Genomic DNA, 16,129 nt, shown 5'->3' with positions numbered 1-16,129 from the left:
GCCTACAGTTAAAACAAGTGAAATCTTGTAGACTCAGACTGGTCATGCAAGGTGTAATGCTACTCAACCTGAAGTGACTCAATGAAGCTGAGAGAACAGAAGTTGTCTTTGCAATTTTGCTTTGTTTTTTGTGTGAGGTTTTTGGGTCTTGGGGAATTTTTTTGGTTGGTTGGTTTTCATTGTTTTGGGGATTTTTTGCTTGGATTTTTTGTTTTGTTTTGTTTTCATCTTTTTGTGAGGGTTAATTTGTTTTAATGGAATAAATAAAGTATAGCTAAGGATAAACACTAGAAAGAGATTCTCTAGGGGAATGTTGACTGGGCTGAGATCAGTAATAGCATTTTGGCCTTCATCTGTCCTGAGGGGTATCTAGGCCATTTTGTTACCATTCAGATTTTGTAAAACTGTACTGAACTGGTTCTTCGTCCAAGCCCCAAGTGAGCTATGAATCCTGCTGTGCTTCTCCTTGCTAACAGCAGTCTCTCTATTCAGCTCCTCTGGCATGCTGCCTTCTGGGCTTCTCAAACATCCTCTCAGTGTGCTCTTTTTTCAAGAAATAAGAAATTGCATCCTGATGCTACCTCCTCTTTGGCAGCAGAATGCAACTAAGAAATGGTTCCATCTACCTTTACTGAAATTAGTCACAGTTGCACGTAATGAAGTAATGGAATCTCTTGGTAGGTGGTGGATAACTTGACCCTAGTAAACATACCCTGCTGTTATACAAGGGGTCACAATTTTCCAGGCACTTTTACTCAAATTTCATATTTCAGTTGTGTTTGTAGTTTCTTTTATCTCTTCTGGTGCATAGTGATGTTAAGCCTTTTTTTTTTTTTTCTATTTTGTTGTCAGTACTGTGGGGAATTTGGTTTTTTTTTGCAAAATGTTTTTCATACTCTGTAATGTGTAGGGAAAAAAGGGAAAATAAAAAGACCTAGAGGAATTGTCCTTGTGGACTTCTTCTAGATTGATAACTGCCATCTAGCTGTGTAAAGCTGTGGTAGCTCAATTTGATGACACAACTGGTCTCTTTACTGAAAGAAATTACTTAAGGATTGAGGGTGGTGGTATGATATAAGTCTGCAAAGCAAAGTTGACACTGAGAGGATAGATACAGGGACAGGTTACTGTGCCTTACAGAACAAGATCTAGGGAGCATGTCATCTGTTTATTAAGAGCAAGTATGAAAAATAGGATTCTTCACACAAAAAGATGATCCTTTTTCACTCAGACTGAAAGTGACACCAGGAAGTCATTAGTCCAAACCCCTGCTTGGAGCAAGGTCAGCTGTGAAGTCAGATCAGGTTGCTTGGGGTTTTATGCAGTGATAGCTTGAAAACCTCCACACACGGAGACTCTAAAATCTCCTTGGGAAACCTGTTTGCATGTCTGTCTCTGTCAGGAGAAAGCTCTTTCCTTGCTGCAGAGTCAGATTCTCTTACTTCGAAGTATGGCAGTTGCATTCTGTTCTTCAGCTGTGCACTGCTGTGAAGAGCCTACCTCTGGCTTTTTGGTAACCTCCTGGCAGGTGCTGTGAGACTGCCCTTAGGTCCCCTTGAAGCTGTGTCATCTCCAGGCTGATAAAGCCCCAATCTGCTGACATTTCCTCACAAGGCTGGCACTTTATCCGCTCAACTTCATTTGAGGCACTTCACTCCAGTTTGTCAATCCAAAATCAGATGCATTATTCTAGATGCAGTTTAACAACCACTGAGTAAAGGGGAATAATCACTTCATCTACTAACATCCTCAGGTCCTTTTAATAGAGTGCAAGATGCTGTAGACTGCCTGTGCTGATAGGGCCCGCAGCTGGCTAATGTTTAACTTGCTACATCAATGGCAGATTTGTGTGAGTCACTGGGAAGGGTTTTGAAGACATTATGGTGAATGCAAAACTTTTAAATGAATTCAAAGAGAGACTGGATAAGTACTTGAAAAATACATATCTTTGGGATTACTGTATAAACAAACCACATGAGGCTGAGTTAATTGATGAAAAGACTCATGATCTGAGTGTATACTTAAAGGAAATAGGCTTGTTCTACTCTTAGTTTTCCCTGGGTATACACTTAGGATCAATTCTGAAGACATGATAGTAATCCTTGTCTGAGCAATCATGTTGTTGTAATAGAAATTAAGGTATTACAGAAATATTTTCAGTGTTGCAATCTTTTATGTTTAAGCTGGTGTGCCTATGGTCATCTTGTGTCTGTTTTAGTCAGGAGCTATTCCCTAAATTCCTTGTGAGATGATAAACATCCTCAACATGCCCCATGGCAAATTCATACTTGGAAAAAACCTCAGTCTTCCTGGTATCCCAGATTTAGAGAATTCCTATTTCAAGCATTAATTATCTTGGACCTTGTAGTAGTTCTAGGAACACTCCCTTGCTCTCCTTCTTTTCCTCTTCCAATCTTTTTAATGCAGTGTAACTAATAAGAAGTAACATACTGTCTTATCCAATTGTTGGCTGATGCACACATACTGGGAGGAAAGTGACTCGTATTAATTTGCTGTCATTAAAAAAGACAAACACAGAAAGCAGGCGTGATCTGAATTGCTGCTTCTGTTTTGTCTTAGTCTTGCAGCTTTTATAGTTCCTCCTCCTTTTTGTATAGAAGAAGCTCCTTCATATTTTGAAGTGAGGAAGGAATTTCAGTTTCATGTCAAACAATGCCTGCTTTTTGAGATGAATATAGTGTTCAATTTCAGTCTCGGAGGGTTTGTCAAAGGAAGAGTGAGCATCCTGAAAGGAAGAAGAGCTAGTTCATGAGAACTCTGAGCATAGAAGCTTGTTTTTTATTGTTTTTTTTTTCCTTAGGATTACACTGGAAGTCTTGCATTTTCCAGGGATTTAAGTTTTCTTTATTCTTAGGCAATTTAAATCTCTTGATAAATAAAAGGATGTTTCAGCAGTCATATCATAGAAAGTATTAGGTCTGTCTTTCTCCCAGGAAGGATACTGTGGTAGAATGGTCGAATGAGCCTGATGATGATGATGATTAGATCCTCTGTAACCTTTTTAACCCCCAACTCCTTTTTTTAAATCAGGCAGGTGTTTGTATCAATAGACCTTTTAAACTCTGCGTGTGGAAAACACAGCAACTGAGTCTCAGAGATGTGCAAGTGCCAGAGAGGATCTTTAGGTGGAATAAGACTTTTTGTCATGATTGATGACACTCAGTTTTGATGAGACTTCCATTTTTTGACGTGTGTGATTGAGTGACAGTAGCTCACAAGATGTCCTATCCATCCTAGATGTCTTCCAGGACAGGAGGGCTCATGTACTGTTGGCTGGTTGCCAGCTGCATCACAAGCTCACGACTGGTGTAACTGAAGCAGTCCATCCTTATTGTCCATGGTACTTATGGTATACAGTGGCAACATCATTTTAGCCACCAGTATTACAAAATTCAGCATAACAGAGTGCTCTCACCCAATAATCAAATTCCCTTGAGGTACACATTGTGTTTCCCTGTTCCTCTGCATTACCCACCAAAAACATCCAAGTTCATGAGCAAAAACAATCCCACAGAGAGATTTGCCTTTGCAGGACTAATCCAAACTGTCCTCCCTAACACCTTTCTGATGTGCACCACAGAGGCTTCTTCCCCTTCTGGTATGTGGAGGTTATAACTGTGCAGGTCCAGCTCGACTGGTAGAACTTCTGGTATTAACTGAACAGGTTGCCTTCACTAAATGTAGATCCCAATGTTTGAAGGTCCCACCACCCATTCATTTCAATGTGATTTTTAATAGTCCATTGTACTGTTCAGTTTTCCTAGAGGCTGGTGCAGGGTGGGGAGTAGGATGCACCCACTCTGTGCTCTCTGGCCCAGGTGTCCACAAGGTTATTTTTGAAATGAATTCCGTTGTCAGACTCAATTCTTTCTAGAGTGCTGTGCTGCTGCAGGACGCTTTTCAAGCACCAAGGTGGTGATGCAGGCAGTGGCATGAGGCACAGGATATGTCTCCAGGGCTCATCTCTCGAGGTGCCACAGCATTCTCTTTGCAAATATTCTGTCACTTTATCAAGGTCCTCTTGTTGTTCAGGGGTGAGCTTCTAAATCACTGAAGCAGAAAAGGCTTTCAAAAGGTAGCCCATGCCCTCCAACTTTCCATGCCACTCATGACTATCCCTCCTTGGGCCAGGTTTCTGAAAGGTACTCAAGTAAGTATTGTAGCTTTTGAATTGGTCTGGGTTCTTTATAATTTGCATTCTAAAGGTACTTTTTGTTGGTAAAAATATGACCTGTAGCATTTACACTATGTTAAACTTGTATTCACCTCCCAGTGCAGAGTTGCTGCAGTTAACCCTTCAGTCATGTATAAACACTGTAATGCCTTCCAAATGTTACGTTTTCTTGGCCACAGGGAAATGAGTGTGTGTGCTGTGCTGTAGCTGAGCAAACCAGGCTTTTGATGGCTTAGTAGATGCAAATAGAGAATTTGCAATCAATTATTTAGTGTGGGGAAATTCATAGGAATGTGGGACATAGCAGTCATAATTTGTGCAGATGCAATAGACTTGTTTTCTACTACTCTACTTTTACTTTACTATTTTACTTTTCTACTTTACTTTGCTGCAGTTGTACTATGTTGATTGAAGAAACTCGTCCTTAAAATAGGTTTTTGAAGTCTTTAGGCAATTATGAATTAAAATTACAAGTGATGGTGCCAACTTGAACTAAAGGCTTCTTAAAACACCTCACTTGTAGGCTTTATTTGCTGTGGCTTATAATCTTAGTTATGACCTTTCTGTTAGAAGTTTTCAATGAGGAGTCTTTGCCTCAAACTATTTTATTTTGTCTGAAGATGAATAAACGAACAGCTCTATTCATGAATATAACTAGCAAATACATAATTTACCTAAGCTAGAGATGCAGACTGCATTGTCACGTGTGTTGTAACATACCCATCTTTGATCTCTAAACACCAGTGATATGTTACAAGTTAGGTAGTTTCTGGGAGAAGTCAACTGCCAGTCTGCCACACTGAATTTTGTGAGCTTATAAGTTTTGTATATGCTAAACATGTAATGGTGTCCTAGTAGCTTAAATCTGTAGGGTGTGTTTCCTTGCTATGTGCCTCTTCAGTTCTCTGAGCTCCCAGTGGTGACCAAATTTTGCATGCAACATGTAGAGTAGATGAAAATATTCTGCTTCCATTTGTTTATATGTGTTGGTAATCTGGCCCGGGGCACTATGAAAAGTGGGATTGCTCACAAAACTGACTGAGGAACTAATTTTGTATGCTTATGCTTTGTATCCTTGATTTTATTATTCTTCTTTTTTTTTTTGCATGGTATGGGTTGAATTTGGTGTTATATAGTTGAAGTGGTGAGACATTGTAACAACAATACATTGTAAAACCGTGAAAATAATCAGTCCTTCAGACTTTTCTATTGTTAGGGCACAGTTGTTGTTGTATTTATTAAAGGAGTTACATATTTAAACCTTCAACAGTGAGGAAAAACTAAATATACAGTGGCTGCTCATTAAGAGTGTAGTCTTCTGTCTGTCTTGAATAGAAAGTATCTTAGAAAAAAATTACAATTTCTTGTCTGATAAAGAGGACTGTAACAGACCTTAGGTATAAGAAGATATCAAGATGAACAGATGTGCAATTTTACCAGCTTTTTTAAAAATCAGAATGCTTTGATTAATTCTACAATTCTCTGCAACACCACAAAGAAATGATAATTATTGATTTAAGATCAGGAGGGACTGCTGGAGGTAAACTGGTCGAGCCAGCTTACACCAGCTTGAAGCAAGTCCAATCCAATAGAGTTGTCCAGGCCTTGTCTGGTGTTCTGGTGAAGCTGAAATCTCATTTCCTGAAGTTCAGGGTTATAATTTGCTTGTCTTTTTCAAAATTGTCTCAAGCTTTCAAACTCTATAAACTCATGGTTGATGCAGTCAAGTAGAAGTATTTAAGTCAAGTGTTTTTGTGTTGCATGGTTGGGTTGGTTTTTTTTGTTATCTTTCCTCTTTATGTGATTGCAAGGTGGTGCTAACTCTTGTTATACTTTCACTTTTACTTGAAGCACCTTATGTTTTCAGACTGGAATGACTATTTTGTTCATGATTTGGGGAAAAAATTATACTGGCACAATGTTAATATGCATCTCTTTCTAAAAATGTCAATGGATATCCTATTTGTCAAAAAGTTGGTGAAGGGAAGGGGCACTGATGTATCCAACAAATATTTGTACATTCAGCTACACACAGATAAAGCAAGTGGCCCATCTCTCATTATGCAGATATTTTCTGACCTGGAAAATAAGGAAACAACTACTGGCCATCAGACTTCTGCTTACAGGTCTGTTTGGGTTAATGCTGCTCTGGTTGTTGCATCTGAATTTTCTTTCAAGAGCTCACTGCCTTGCCAGAATATATGACTGCAAAATCCATCACAGTAAACCCCTGACACTTTTGAAGTAAAGTTGGACAGCCTGTGAACCAGGTGAACTCCAGAACTGAGCTGACATTCCCAGCTGAACCAGAGTACTGCATGTCTTATGAAGCATTATGCAGACCCATCTCAGAGAAAACTGGAATAAGACCCAACAGAGGCAGATTTATACTGTGTTATTTCTTAGTGTTTCTGATCCTTACCTTAGGAACCTTGGTACCATAATACCAAAGTACTAAATATTATCAGGTTAGGCTTACAAGCAAGATCTATGCTTTGTGAGGAGAAAATAAGATCTGTTTAAGTAGTTAAGTCTCATGAAAGGCCTGTGAGGATGTAATTGGTTCTGATTGGCTCTCATTGGAGACTGACATGGTCTACCTGCAGCCAAATGACTCCTAGAGAGGCAGAAAAGTAATCTGTCTTCATAAAGAGTGAAGAACTCGCCTCCAAGCTTGTCTTTGCTGCTGAAAGGCCTGATAACCAGTACAAAGAAAAGGAGGAGAAATTGAGATTCAAATGAGAGTAATTTTGGGAAGTGAGTTTTAATTTGCCTAGTTTTAGTTTGTAGTGCAAATACACAAGTTATAGAACAAACTGATAAACTGAAGGAGTATATTTGTAGTGTAGTTTTAGGGGGACTGTTGTTATACCTGAGCATGGGGGGCGGGACATAAGTAATTCACTACCTGGTCATGTCCAGCTGTCTAACCATAAGGTTGCAGATAGAGCTGGGGATGTGTTTAAACAAACAGACAAAACCTCTTTCTGCACATCTTAAAATAGTCATACACCCTCTGTCTGGAGTTTAAATCTGAATGCGGAGACCGAGTCTATAAAATTATTCTTTCTCAAACTGAAGTAGTGTATGTTCATATTTCCAGAATGCCAGAATGTGCTTTTTTTGGTAATTCAGAATTATGACTGAAATTTCCTATGTAACCCTGATTTTGGACACATTTGTCTGAATTTACTGAGGGCATGTTCTGTTGGATGTGCACAGGCCTAGAAGGGAAGAAGGAAACATGATTCATTATCACTCTGTCATTGAGTCAGCTGTTCACAAATAATTTGATTTCTCTGTGGCTGATTTTTTGATGTCTATTTTGGTAATGTGTTCTGAGATGTGTAGAGGAAGCCTCTTTAGCAAGGGAGAAGTGTATCAATTATTTCTACTAATGTGTAGGATTTATTTGGAATTCAGGTCATAGAGAGCTTTAGTGAAGCTGCAGCTTTGTAGGCAAGTGTAGAAATTACCGTTCTATGATCCTACCTGTTCTGTATCTATCTACTTTTACTCTGTACAGGGTTGCCCGATACATATTGTAATCCTCAATTGTAGTTTCACTCAGATTAGAAAATGTACCCAGTAATTGCCTGTATTTTCTACATATGCTTTATCCTTGTTGCAGTAACAGAAGCTGGTTATTTTTGCTTACTACTCTGTAACCATTGTAATAGTGCTCAGAAAAATGAGACACAGTAAGTGGCTGAAACATGGAGGAATGTTGTTCCTGGCCTGCCTGTAGATTTGGACAGGACAGGAATTTTAGATATGTTTTTTTTTAGAAGTTCAGGGGTCGATTTTATAACTGCTGAGTTATAAAATCTTGCTCCTAACTCAGACTGTTGAGTACAAGTCAGAATGTGAACTCCAAATGCTTTGGCTTCTCAGCTTCTTTGTCTGCAATAATAATTCTTCACTTACATTTCTGCCTTCCTCAGCTCAGATGGCCCTCATGAATGTGGGAGGACAGTGCTCAGCATGGGAGAAGTTTGGTGTTGTCCTTAAAAACAAGGGCAAGGAACAAATTCCCAGGCTCAGCTGTGACAAGACAAATGATGCTGGAAATATGTGGACTAGATATCAAAAAAATCTCATGAAGTGTTGAGAAAAGTATAGTCTCCTACTATGTGTGATAGACTTTAGCTGAAGGCAAGTCCAAACTAAAGGAGAAATGAGAAATATTTTCTTTGAATCTCCTTATAAGATTGAATCCCATGCTTTTTAAACAGGAGTGGCTTGTGGTTTTTCCCCCTGAACAGCAGTGTTCTCTCCAGCCTTGTCTGGGGTATTAGCACTAATGAAATCATTCATTCTTGATAAGCCATCTTGATAATTTTTGATAAACTCTTCACTTATCTTTGTCTTAAATGCTGCATGGCTTTACTGAGGAACTAATAATGTACTTCATCAGGCCTGGCCAGCAGGACACATTCATTTCACCCCTGTAACTAATGAAAGTATGTGCTTGCTTAAGTTGTTCCTCTCGGAAGTCATAGGATTACCACTAGACTTGGCAAATAAGTAACTAATACACTTTTCTTTGGTTTTGTATCTTGTAGCTGGTGCCACATATATCTTTGGGAAGAGTGGAGGTCTCATCCTGTACACCTGGCCAGCTAATGACAGACCAAGCACAAGGACAGACCGTCTTGCTGTGGGCTTCAGCACAACAGTGAAGGATGGCATTCTTGTCCGGATTGACAGTGCCCCTGGGCTTGGTGATTTTCTGCAGCTGCACATAGTGAGTACAGACAGGCCCATGTCTCTCCCAGACCTGGGTTTCTCTTAAATGGATATGTGTTTGAAGCAAGCTGTTACTCTAAAATATCATGTGTTGTATTCTGTACTTTCTGTGTCTTCAATTCTCATCAGATTAAACTGCCTATAGTCGTTCTTTAGGGTTTTGTAGAGTTGCTGAATGGGATGCACAGAGAATTAAATCTTGATGCCAAAAGTAATTTGGGAGGGAGGAAACAAACTCAAAAGCTTTATGTGATTCAATACTAGGATTTGTTCAAAAAATGAAGGAACATTTTGCATCAGTGGTAATCTATTGATTCATATGCACAGTCCTGAATACAGCTGAATTTCTGGTGAAGTATTTCTATTCTTGGAAAGCAAAGAGTAAAAGGGTTTAAAAGTAAAGGTTGTTGTTTTTTTCCTCACAAAGAATGTTAAGTGAGAACTGAACAGATCCTCAAGCTGACATAGCTGATGCTTGCTTTAGCAGGGTAGTTCAAAAGAATAAGAATTTTATGTTAGCACAACATGGCTTTGCAATAAAAAAATAGACTTTTGTGAGAGCTTGAGCGAAGGGGGTTTTAGGATAGTTGAATTATTTGAGAAAATGAGAACACTAGGACTGGAAACACTCAGAGTTTGTTACTGTATGTGATTCTTTGGGAGGAGAAGAGGCTGTTTGCTTTGGTTTTGTCTGGCAAATAGCCAAGAGGTTTACTAGAGATGGAGGCTGGTCGTGTTACTTGATGTTGTGATTATTTGCAATGTATTATGCATTAATGCATAGTGGAAGGGCAACTGGGCCCCTTGCAAATTTTGAATGAGCTGGGGTTATGTTGACATTTCATGGAACCTTGAAGATATAAGTGAACAGGAAGGAATGCTAGGGGCCAAAACAGACCTAATGTAAATGATGAAGGGCCTTAGTCTGCTGCTGGAGTTTGCCATATTCAGGATCATGTTGAAGCACTGGATATATGGCAGGGTGGTTCTGAAACAACCAGAAACAATGTCCTAGTGCTCACTGCCAGCATTTTAAGTTGTTTTTGTTTTGAATCCTGTTGTAAAATTCAGATTCATTGGAATAGGATAGGTACAGCTTAAGCCATTAGACTGTCACCCATTCTGGTTTTTCTCTTTTGTGATATATCCAAATATTTAGGGTTTTTTGTGCTGGAATGAAAATGAGATCAAATCCTGGCTCTTTTTTTTTAATAGAAACCCAGGTTTTCTTCCTTTCTTAAAAACAAAACAAAAAGAGCCCCAGAAGACTGTAAAAGTGAGCAGTGCTAAGCCTAATTGGTTGGAACTCTGTGACTCAAATTATGTAAATGTGACTTGACATGTCTGAGCAAGGCAATGTATATTCTTCAGGTGTTACATTATAACGTTTAAAATGCTATCAATTAACTGGAAAACAGTATTCTTGCATGTGAGGAGAGGTGCAGAGATATGAATTTGTTGAGGCTGTAGAAAATGTCTAAGATGGGATCATGTGCTCTTGGATGCCTAATGAGATGTTATAGAGAAAATGAAAGTCAAGCTCTTCTTTGTAGTAGTCAGTGGAAGGAAGAGGGGAAATGGACACAAGTACCAACGACAGAAATTAAGGTCTACAGTAAGATAAATACTTGCACAATGGCTCATTTCAGCATTAATGATGTAGGCACATATTTTTATTCTGTATCTTGGTCTCAAACTTCTACCTTTCTCTACCCTTAATTGAACATTTTGATGACTGATTTTTTTTTTAATTATAAAAAGTTTTGCTGAATAGATTGAAACAAATAAATTAACCTGAGACATACGCATTCATTAAAAAAATAATAGCAAAAGAAAATCATTGCTTTCTCTTTCCCATCAGTTTTGGAAAAGAAAATAATTAAAATTTTTCAGCTTCTTTTCTATATTTTTTTTCAAACTACTTTGTATGGCATGGTGCTAATTTCAGATATTTAAATAAAATCTACTTATTGTGGTTGATATTATTGCTAAAAGTTCCGTTGAATGCTTCCTGTGTAGTTTGGCCAATTTTATCCCTGAAGCTGTTCACTAGCAGTAAATATAGAACTAGTTCAGCTTTAATTTCTCTTTAATTTCTTTTGTGGTCAGGGTGGATTAGGAGGATTTGCCAGTCATTCATGAGGAGCAAAGGCATGCTGCTGTGCTCTTCTGGGTATGGTATCACTGTTCATCATATATATATCTGACTCTACCTAACTGTTCAAATAAAGAAGGTCGTCTGAGACTCATGCTGTGACATGCAATAGGAAAGTTGAAGAGGAATTTTTAAAGTGTTATTGACTTCTTGAATGTCTGTAAGACATTGTTATCTCTGGTTTATGGTTCAAAGAAATAGAAATGAGCTTACATCAGGATTATTTCAGAAAAAAAAAAAAAAAAAGAAATCTAAAGTTAAAGGTGCATCTTGAAATGACAGTTAAGGCCATTTAGGATATCTTAAAAAATTGCATGCAAACTTTTCATGAGATGAAGATCTTTTGTAACTGTCTGAAAACTACCACATGCTTGTGCTGTCATAATCAAAGACTTTGTCCATCTTCTCTTCTTCAAAACCTTCCATTAGGCTATTCTCAAGTGTCAAGAGAAGCAAAGCAGCATAGGTAAAATTGTAATAGAAATGTGGGATAAATAGATTTTTAAATCAGAGCTATGAAAACAGATTAATGTGATAATAAAATAAACTTTGAAAACCCAACTACTTAGACCATAAAGCAAATTATAAGAAAAAGAGAGAACACTAATTTTAAGGTAATTTATTTTATATATATTTAGCATCTTGACTTTCACAGGTGCAATTATATTTAATGAGAATAGTAAAATAAACTGACAGGGATTTTCCTAGGTTAATAAAAAATCCTGGGGATACCTCATTTCCTGGAGCCTTTTTAGATATTCCATTCACAAACTCTTTTGGATGCTATTTACTGGATGCTGACCTCCTCACCCTTTCCTGGGTGTTTTATTGGTGATAACAGGTGGCAAAAGCCACCTGATGGTCGTTGTTTTCTAATGTGCATCACTAAACTAAAATCTAATCCAAAAGTAATAGTAGTGGCTATGGTTTATCAAGATCTGATTATATTTTAAAGATTGTAAAAGTTGCTCATACTCTTCTAAGGAGACCTTGTAGTAGTTAGCCTGCTTTTTCAATATCATGTATGTTCTAGACTGTCCATTGATCTCTTCTATTTGTAGATTTGAAGTCAAAGTTGCGTATTTACCTGTTTAATTTACAGCTGTTCTGTTAGAATTCATATTTTAATTATGAGTATTTCAGATATTGTGGAAATTTATTGACTAAGATGTCTGTTTTATATGACAAAAAATTACAGCCTCTGAAACTATTTTCTCTCCTGACTTACAGTGAAGAATGAGGTGGCAGCCCTGCAGAAATGGATGGCATACCATCCAGATCGATGTTGCATCTGAAGCACGAGGTGCTTGTGTGAACAGACTGTAGCACATAAAGTGAGAGTGTTGCTAGGGCATCAGATCCCTCCTTATGATATTTTTTTTGGTTTTCTGACAATTCATTCAAAGCACAAGTCCAAACCTATACAAGGAAATTGTCTTCCACAATGGACCCTTAAAAGACTGCCTGTCTTGAGTTGTGGGTTCAATACTTCTGTCTGTTTATTCACTTTGCACCACTACACCTTATTTTTTGTGCTTCATCACATACAAAACACAGAGATGAAATGGGGAGAGAAACGGCTGCAAGTGATGATGGGTGTCATTCTTGTAGTAATTGTGGAGACAGAAATCATTCATGTGTGCTGCTGGCTTAGTCTGCATTCTTTCATTTTGTTCTGTATGGTAAATTGCTATCAAGCTTCTGGATCTTCAGAATGGTGTTGTGAGGCTGTTCCAGTTTCTGAATTCCCCACAAGAAGGAATTCGGGTTTGGGCAAAAACGTTAGTGATTTTAGGATGAGTTTTGCCTAAGTAGACCCAGGCTGGGGGGGTCCATCATTTAGCACTAGACTACCACTGAAGGCTACAGAATCTGATGTAGCCAATTCTGATTTTTAAGCAATAAGTGTAGCAAAAAGTTAGTTTTCCCTGAGTTAGAGATGGCATTGCTAAATCAAAATAAGTATAAATGGATGAAAGTGAATGTGTACTTTGTAATTTATTTTCTTTTCAGTTATACTGTGGCCCAAGTCTGTGGATTTTACAGTTGTAAACCAATTCTGGCTCCTCTCTATGAAGTCTGCCTTCCAAACTGCAGTGGTATGTCATCTGAGCAGATACAGAAGAAGCAGATGATTTAGAATCAGGAGAGGGATAGATGCAGCGTTGTCCTTATCGTAACCAGAGGGTATATGATGAACTGAATAACTTAAAGGCTACTCTGACATAATAAATGGAGGCAAAATACAATAGGAGTTTGTGTCTTACTTTTCTGAAACCAAAGTCTCTTTGATGCAAGATATTTCAGCCTTTCCTAGGCTGAATACAGACAGAACATTAACAGGCTTACATTTTTTATCCAAGAAAGTAGAAAGAGCAGGGTTTCCTTAAGACTAACCTGCATTATTTTGCAGGCAGTATATCAGCAGAGGCTGTGGAACAGTGATCTGCTTCAATATCCTATCTTGTGTTTTGCTTTATTTTTAGCTACCTTTACTGATGTTAGTTACAGTTTTATCTTAGGGTGATTCACCATGTTAGACCACCTTTTTTTATTCTTGTATAGAACCCTAAGTTTGTTCAAGTTTATTTTTTGTGAACATAAATAATTTTATCTACCATATCTCGACTGTGTTTACATTGATATCTATTTAGAACAGTGTTTTTACTCTTGCCTTTCCAGGATTTCAATCAGTGTGTACAGTAATTGATATCTTTGAGTTTGATACAGTTCTTGGAGAATACCAGAAATGGTTAAGCAGTTGTCAATTCCAAAGTGTTTAATGCCCATCATGCCTTATTTCCTTCATGAAACAGCAAAGAATTGTGTACATTTCTCCTAATTTAATTTATACAAATTATGAGCCCCTACAGATTGTTATAGAACACATATTCAATCAAAGCTGTTTTATAGTGAAGCAATCAGTGAATCAGGAAAAGGTGAAATGCAAAAAAGGCTTCTTTGTTAAAGCAAGAAATTATTTATAAAATGGCTAAGTGCAGGAGACAACATCTTGTATAACACATTTAGCTGAGGAAGTGAACAACTAGTGAATGAGAGTGACTAGACTGCTTGCTGCTAAGGGGAGAGAATTAGCATGAGCTTTCAAGCAAAATATTATATTGTCTAGATCCTTAGATGGTCTAAAAGAACAAACTGTCTACAGACATTTTTTACAAAGACAAATCTAGCAACCATCCAAGGGAGTGCTCTGCAGGTCTCCTGTGAATATTATATATATATAAACTGTCTGAATGTAGTTTTCTGTTAGGAGTAAGTTCTCTGGCAGAGACTTCTGAATATACCATCTTTAATAGGTACCACCTGGGAATTAATGTATGCTTGAAGGCTTGAAGCCTTGACTGCTAACCTCCTAGGCGAGATGGAAAATGAGCCAAATGAGGCAAGAACTGTTTTGATATAACATTAGTGTATGAAGATTCGCTGGAGTCTCTCCTTCACATCATCATATATATCTTTTATAAACATTTGCTACTGTGATTTGTCAATTCTTGAAGTTCAGACTAACTAATTGATGGATACCTTTAACTTAACTTAGGTTGCATTCTATTTAAGGTAATTGGGATTGGCAGGAAAATGCTCATTTAAGATGTGACATACATGTACTGCAGTACTTTAAGAAGTGTCCTCCCTCCCCTTGCTACAGTGGAGCAGGTTTCTGCTTAGCTTTGTAGGCCAGATAGAGTGCTGGTACTGAAACTATTGGGGTGGCAGTACTGTTCCCTACCAGCAAGGAATAACTTGGGAGACTACAAGCATTGAGCTATTGCATTACAAATAGGTTATGAGTGTCTTACAGAGCATATCACAAGTGTTTATGTCCTTTCTATAATTATTTGTGTTATTAAGTGCAAGTTTTAAGTCACATCTTCCTTTTACCTTGGGATGATAGTTATCTTCAGTTGAGGCTGTCATGTTAATGGCACTCCATTTCTTTATGCTGATCACAAGAATTGGAGATGGTAAAATTACCCTAAAAGCTAATTTGTAAGTTAAAAGACAAACCATAATGAATTAATGTCTCAGTGAATATGCCGTCAGTGCACTGGAATTTGGAAGGAAGCACAGCTGGAAAAGGTAACCTAAATTGACCATAGTGACATTCCATACCATAAGATAATGTACCTGGCAAAAAAAAAAAAAAAAAAAAAAAGCAGGGAAAAGAAGGGTAAGAGGGGATGCTGATGGTTTATGGCCTATCCATAGGTTGTTATCCAAGTAAGTTGTGCATGTAGAGGCCCTGCTTACCAGGAAGTGGCTCAACATCTGCCTGTAAATGGGAAGCAGTACGGTTTTACTTCACTTAGTAAACTGTCTTTATATCCATCCACAGGTTCTCTTACTTCTGCTTCTCCAATTATCTTTGTATCCTTGTTTGGGAGGAATAAGTGAATGAGCAGATTGGGGAGGGCTCAGTTACTAGGCAGGGTCAAGCTCTCCTGCATAGTCTTGACCTGGAAAAAGGCCTCTGTTCCTGACCATGTACTTTGAAAATAGTGAATTTATTATAGGCTATCATATGCAGATCATCGGCACAAAAATATGGACTATAATGTAGCTGCTTGCCCATTATATCAGGTTTATAGAATAAAAAATCCCCATAGCAAATATATATGATTTCAGTGTTGTTATGTTGCCTGAGAGAGGCTATATGTGAATGACCCTCAAATCTGAGATATGCATGTGTCACGGGTTGTTTTGCCAGCTGGTGTAAAACTGCCAAAGAGCCTGACTTGTTTTTTTTTAATGGAAGCATTCTATTTAAATACACAATGATCTTGTCCCAGAATGCTCTCAGTCTTTTCCTGTCCTTTCCTAAACCCTTTTGGTCTGTGAAGTCCCATGTGTTTGTGCATGCTGCATTTATCGTTCCCTAGAGCACAGAAGAATTAGTAAAGGAAAACTAATTTGAAGAAAAGAAATGAACTTTCAGTTTTCAAGCCAGCTTTAAAACATTATTGGTACTTCTTTTTTAATTTTAGAAGGTGATTAATAATCCATTTTTATTG

General features: G+C 37.9%; 1 protein-coding gene across 2 annotated transcripts in view; it reads left to right on the top strand.

Moving 5' to 3' along the window:
• Positions 1–16,129, top strand: part of NRXN3 (neurexin 3) — a 751,638-nt gene that overhangs the window by 496,659 nt on the left and 238,850 nt on the right. For both annotated transcript variants that reach the window (XM_053944975.1, XM_053944976.1), the window contains one exon: positions 8,761–8,942. In XM_053944975.1, coding sequence (XP_053800950.1) covers positions 8,761–8,942 — 182 coding nt within the window. The remainder of the gene's footprint in view (positions 1–8,760; positions 8,943–16,129) is intronic.

The sequence above is a fragment of the Vidua chalybeata genome, chromosome 6 (genome assembly GCF_026979565.1).
Source record: "Vidua chalybeata isolate OUT-0048 chromosome 6, bVidCha1 merged haplotype, whole genome shotgun sequence".
Classification (NCBI taxonomy): Eukaryota; Metazoa; Chordata; class Aves; order Passeriformes; family Viduidae; genus Vidua; species Vidua chalybeata.
Note: the sequence above shows the minus strand (reverse complement) of the source record. Positions and strands in the feature narration are given on the sequence as shown.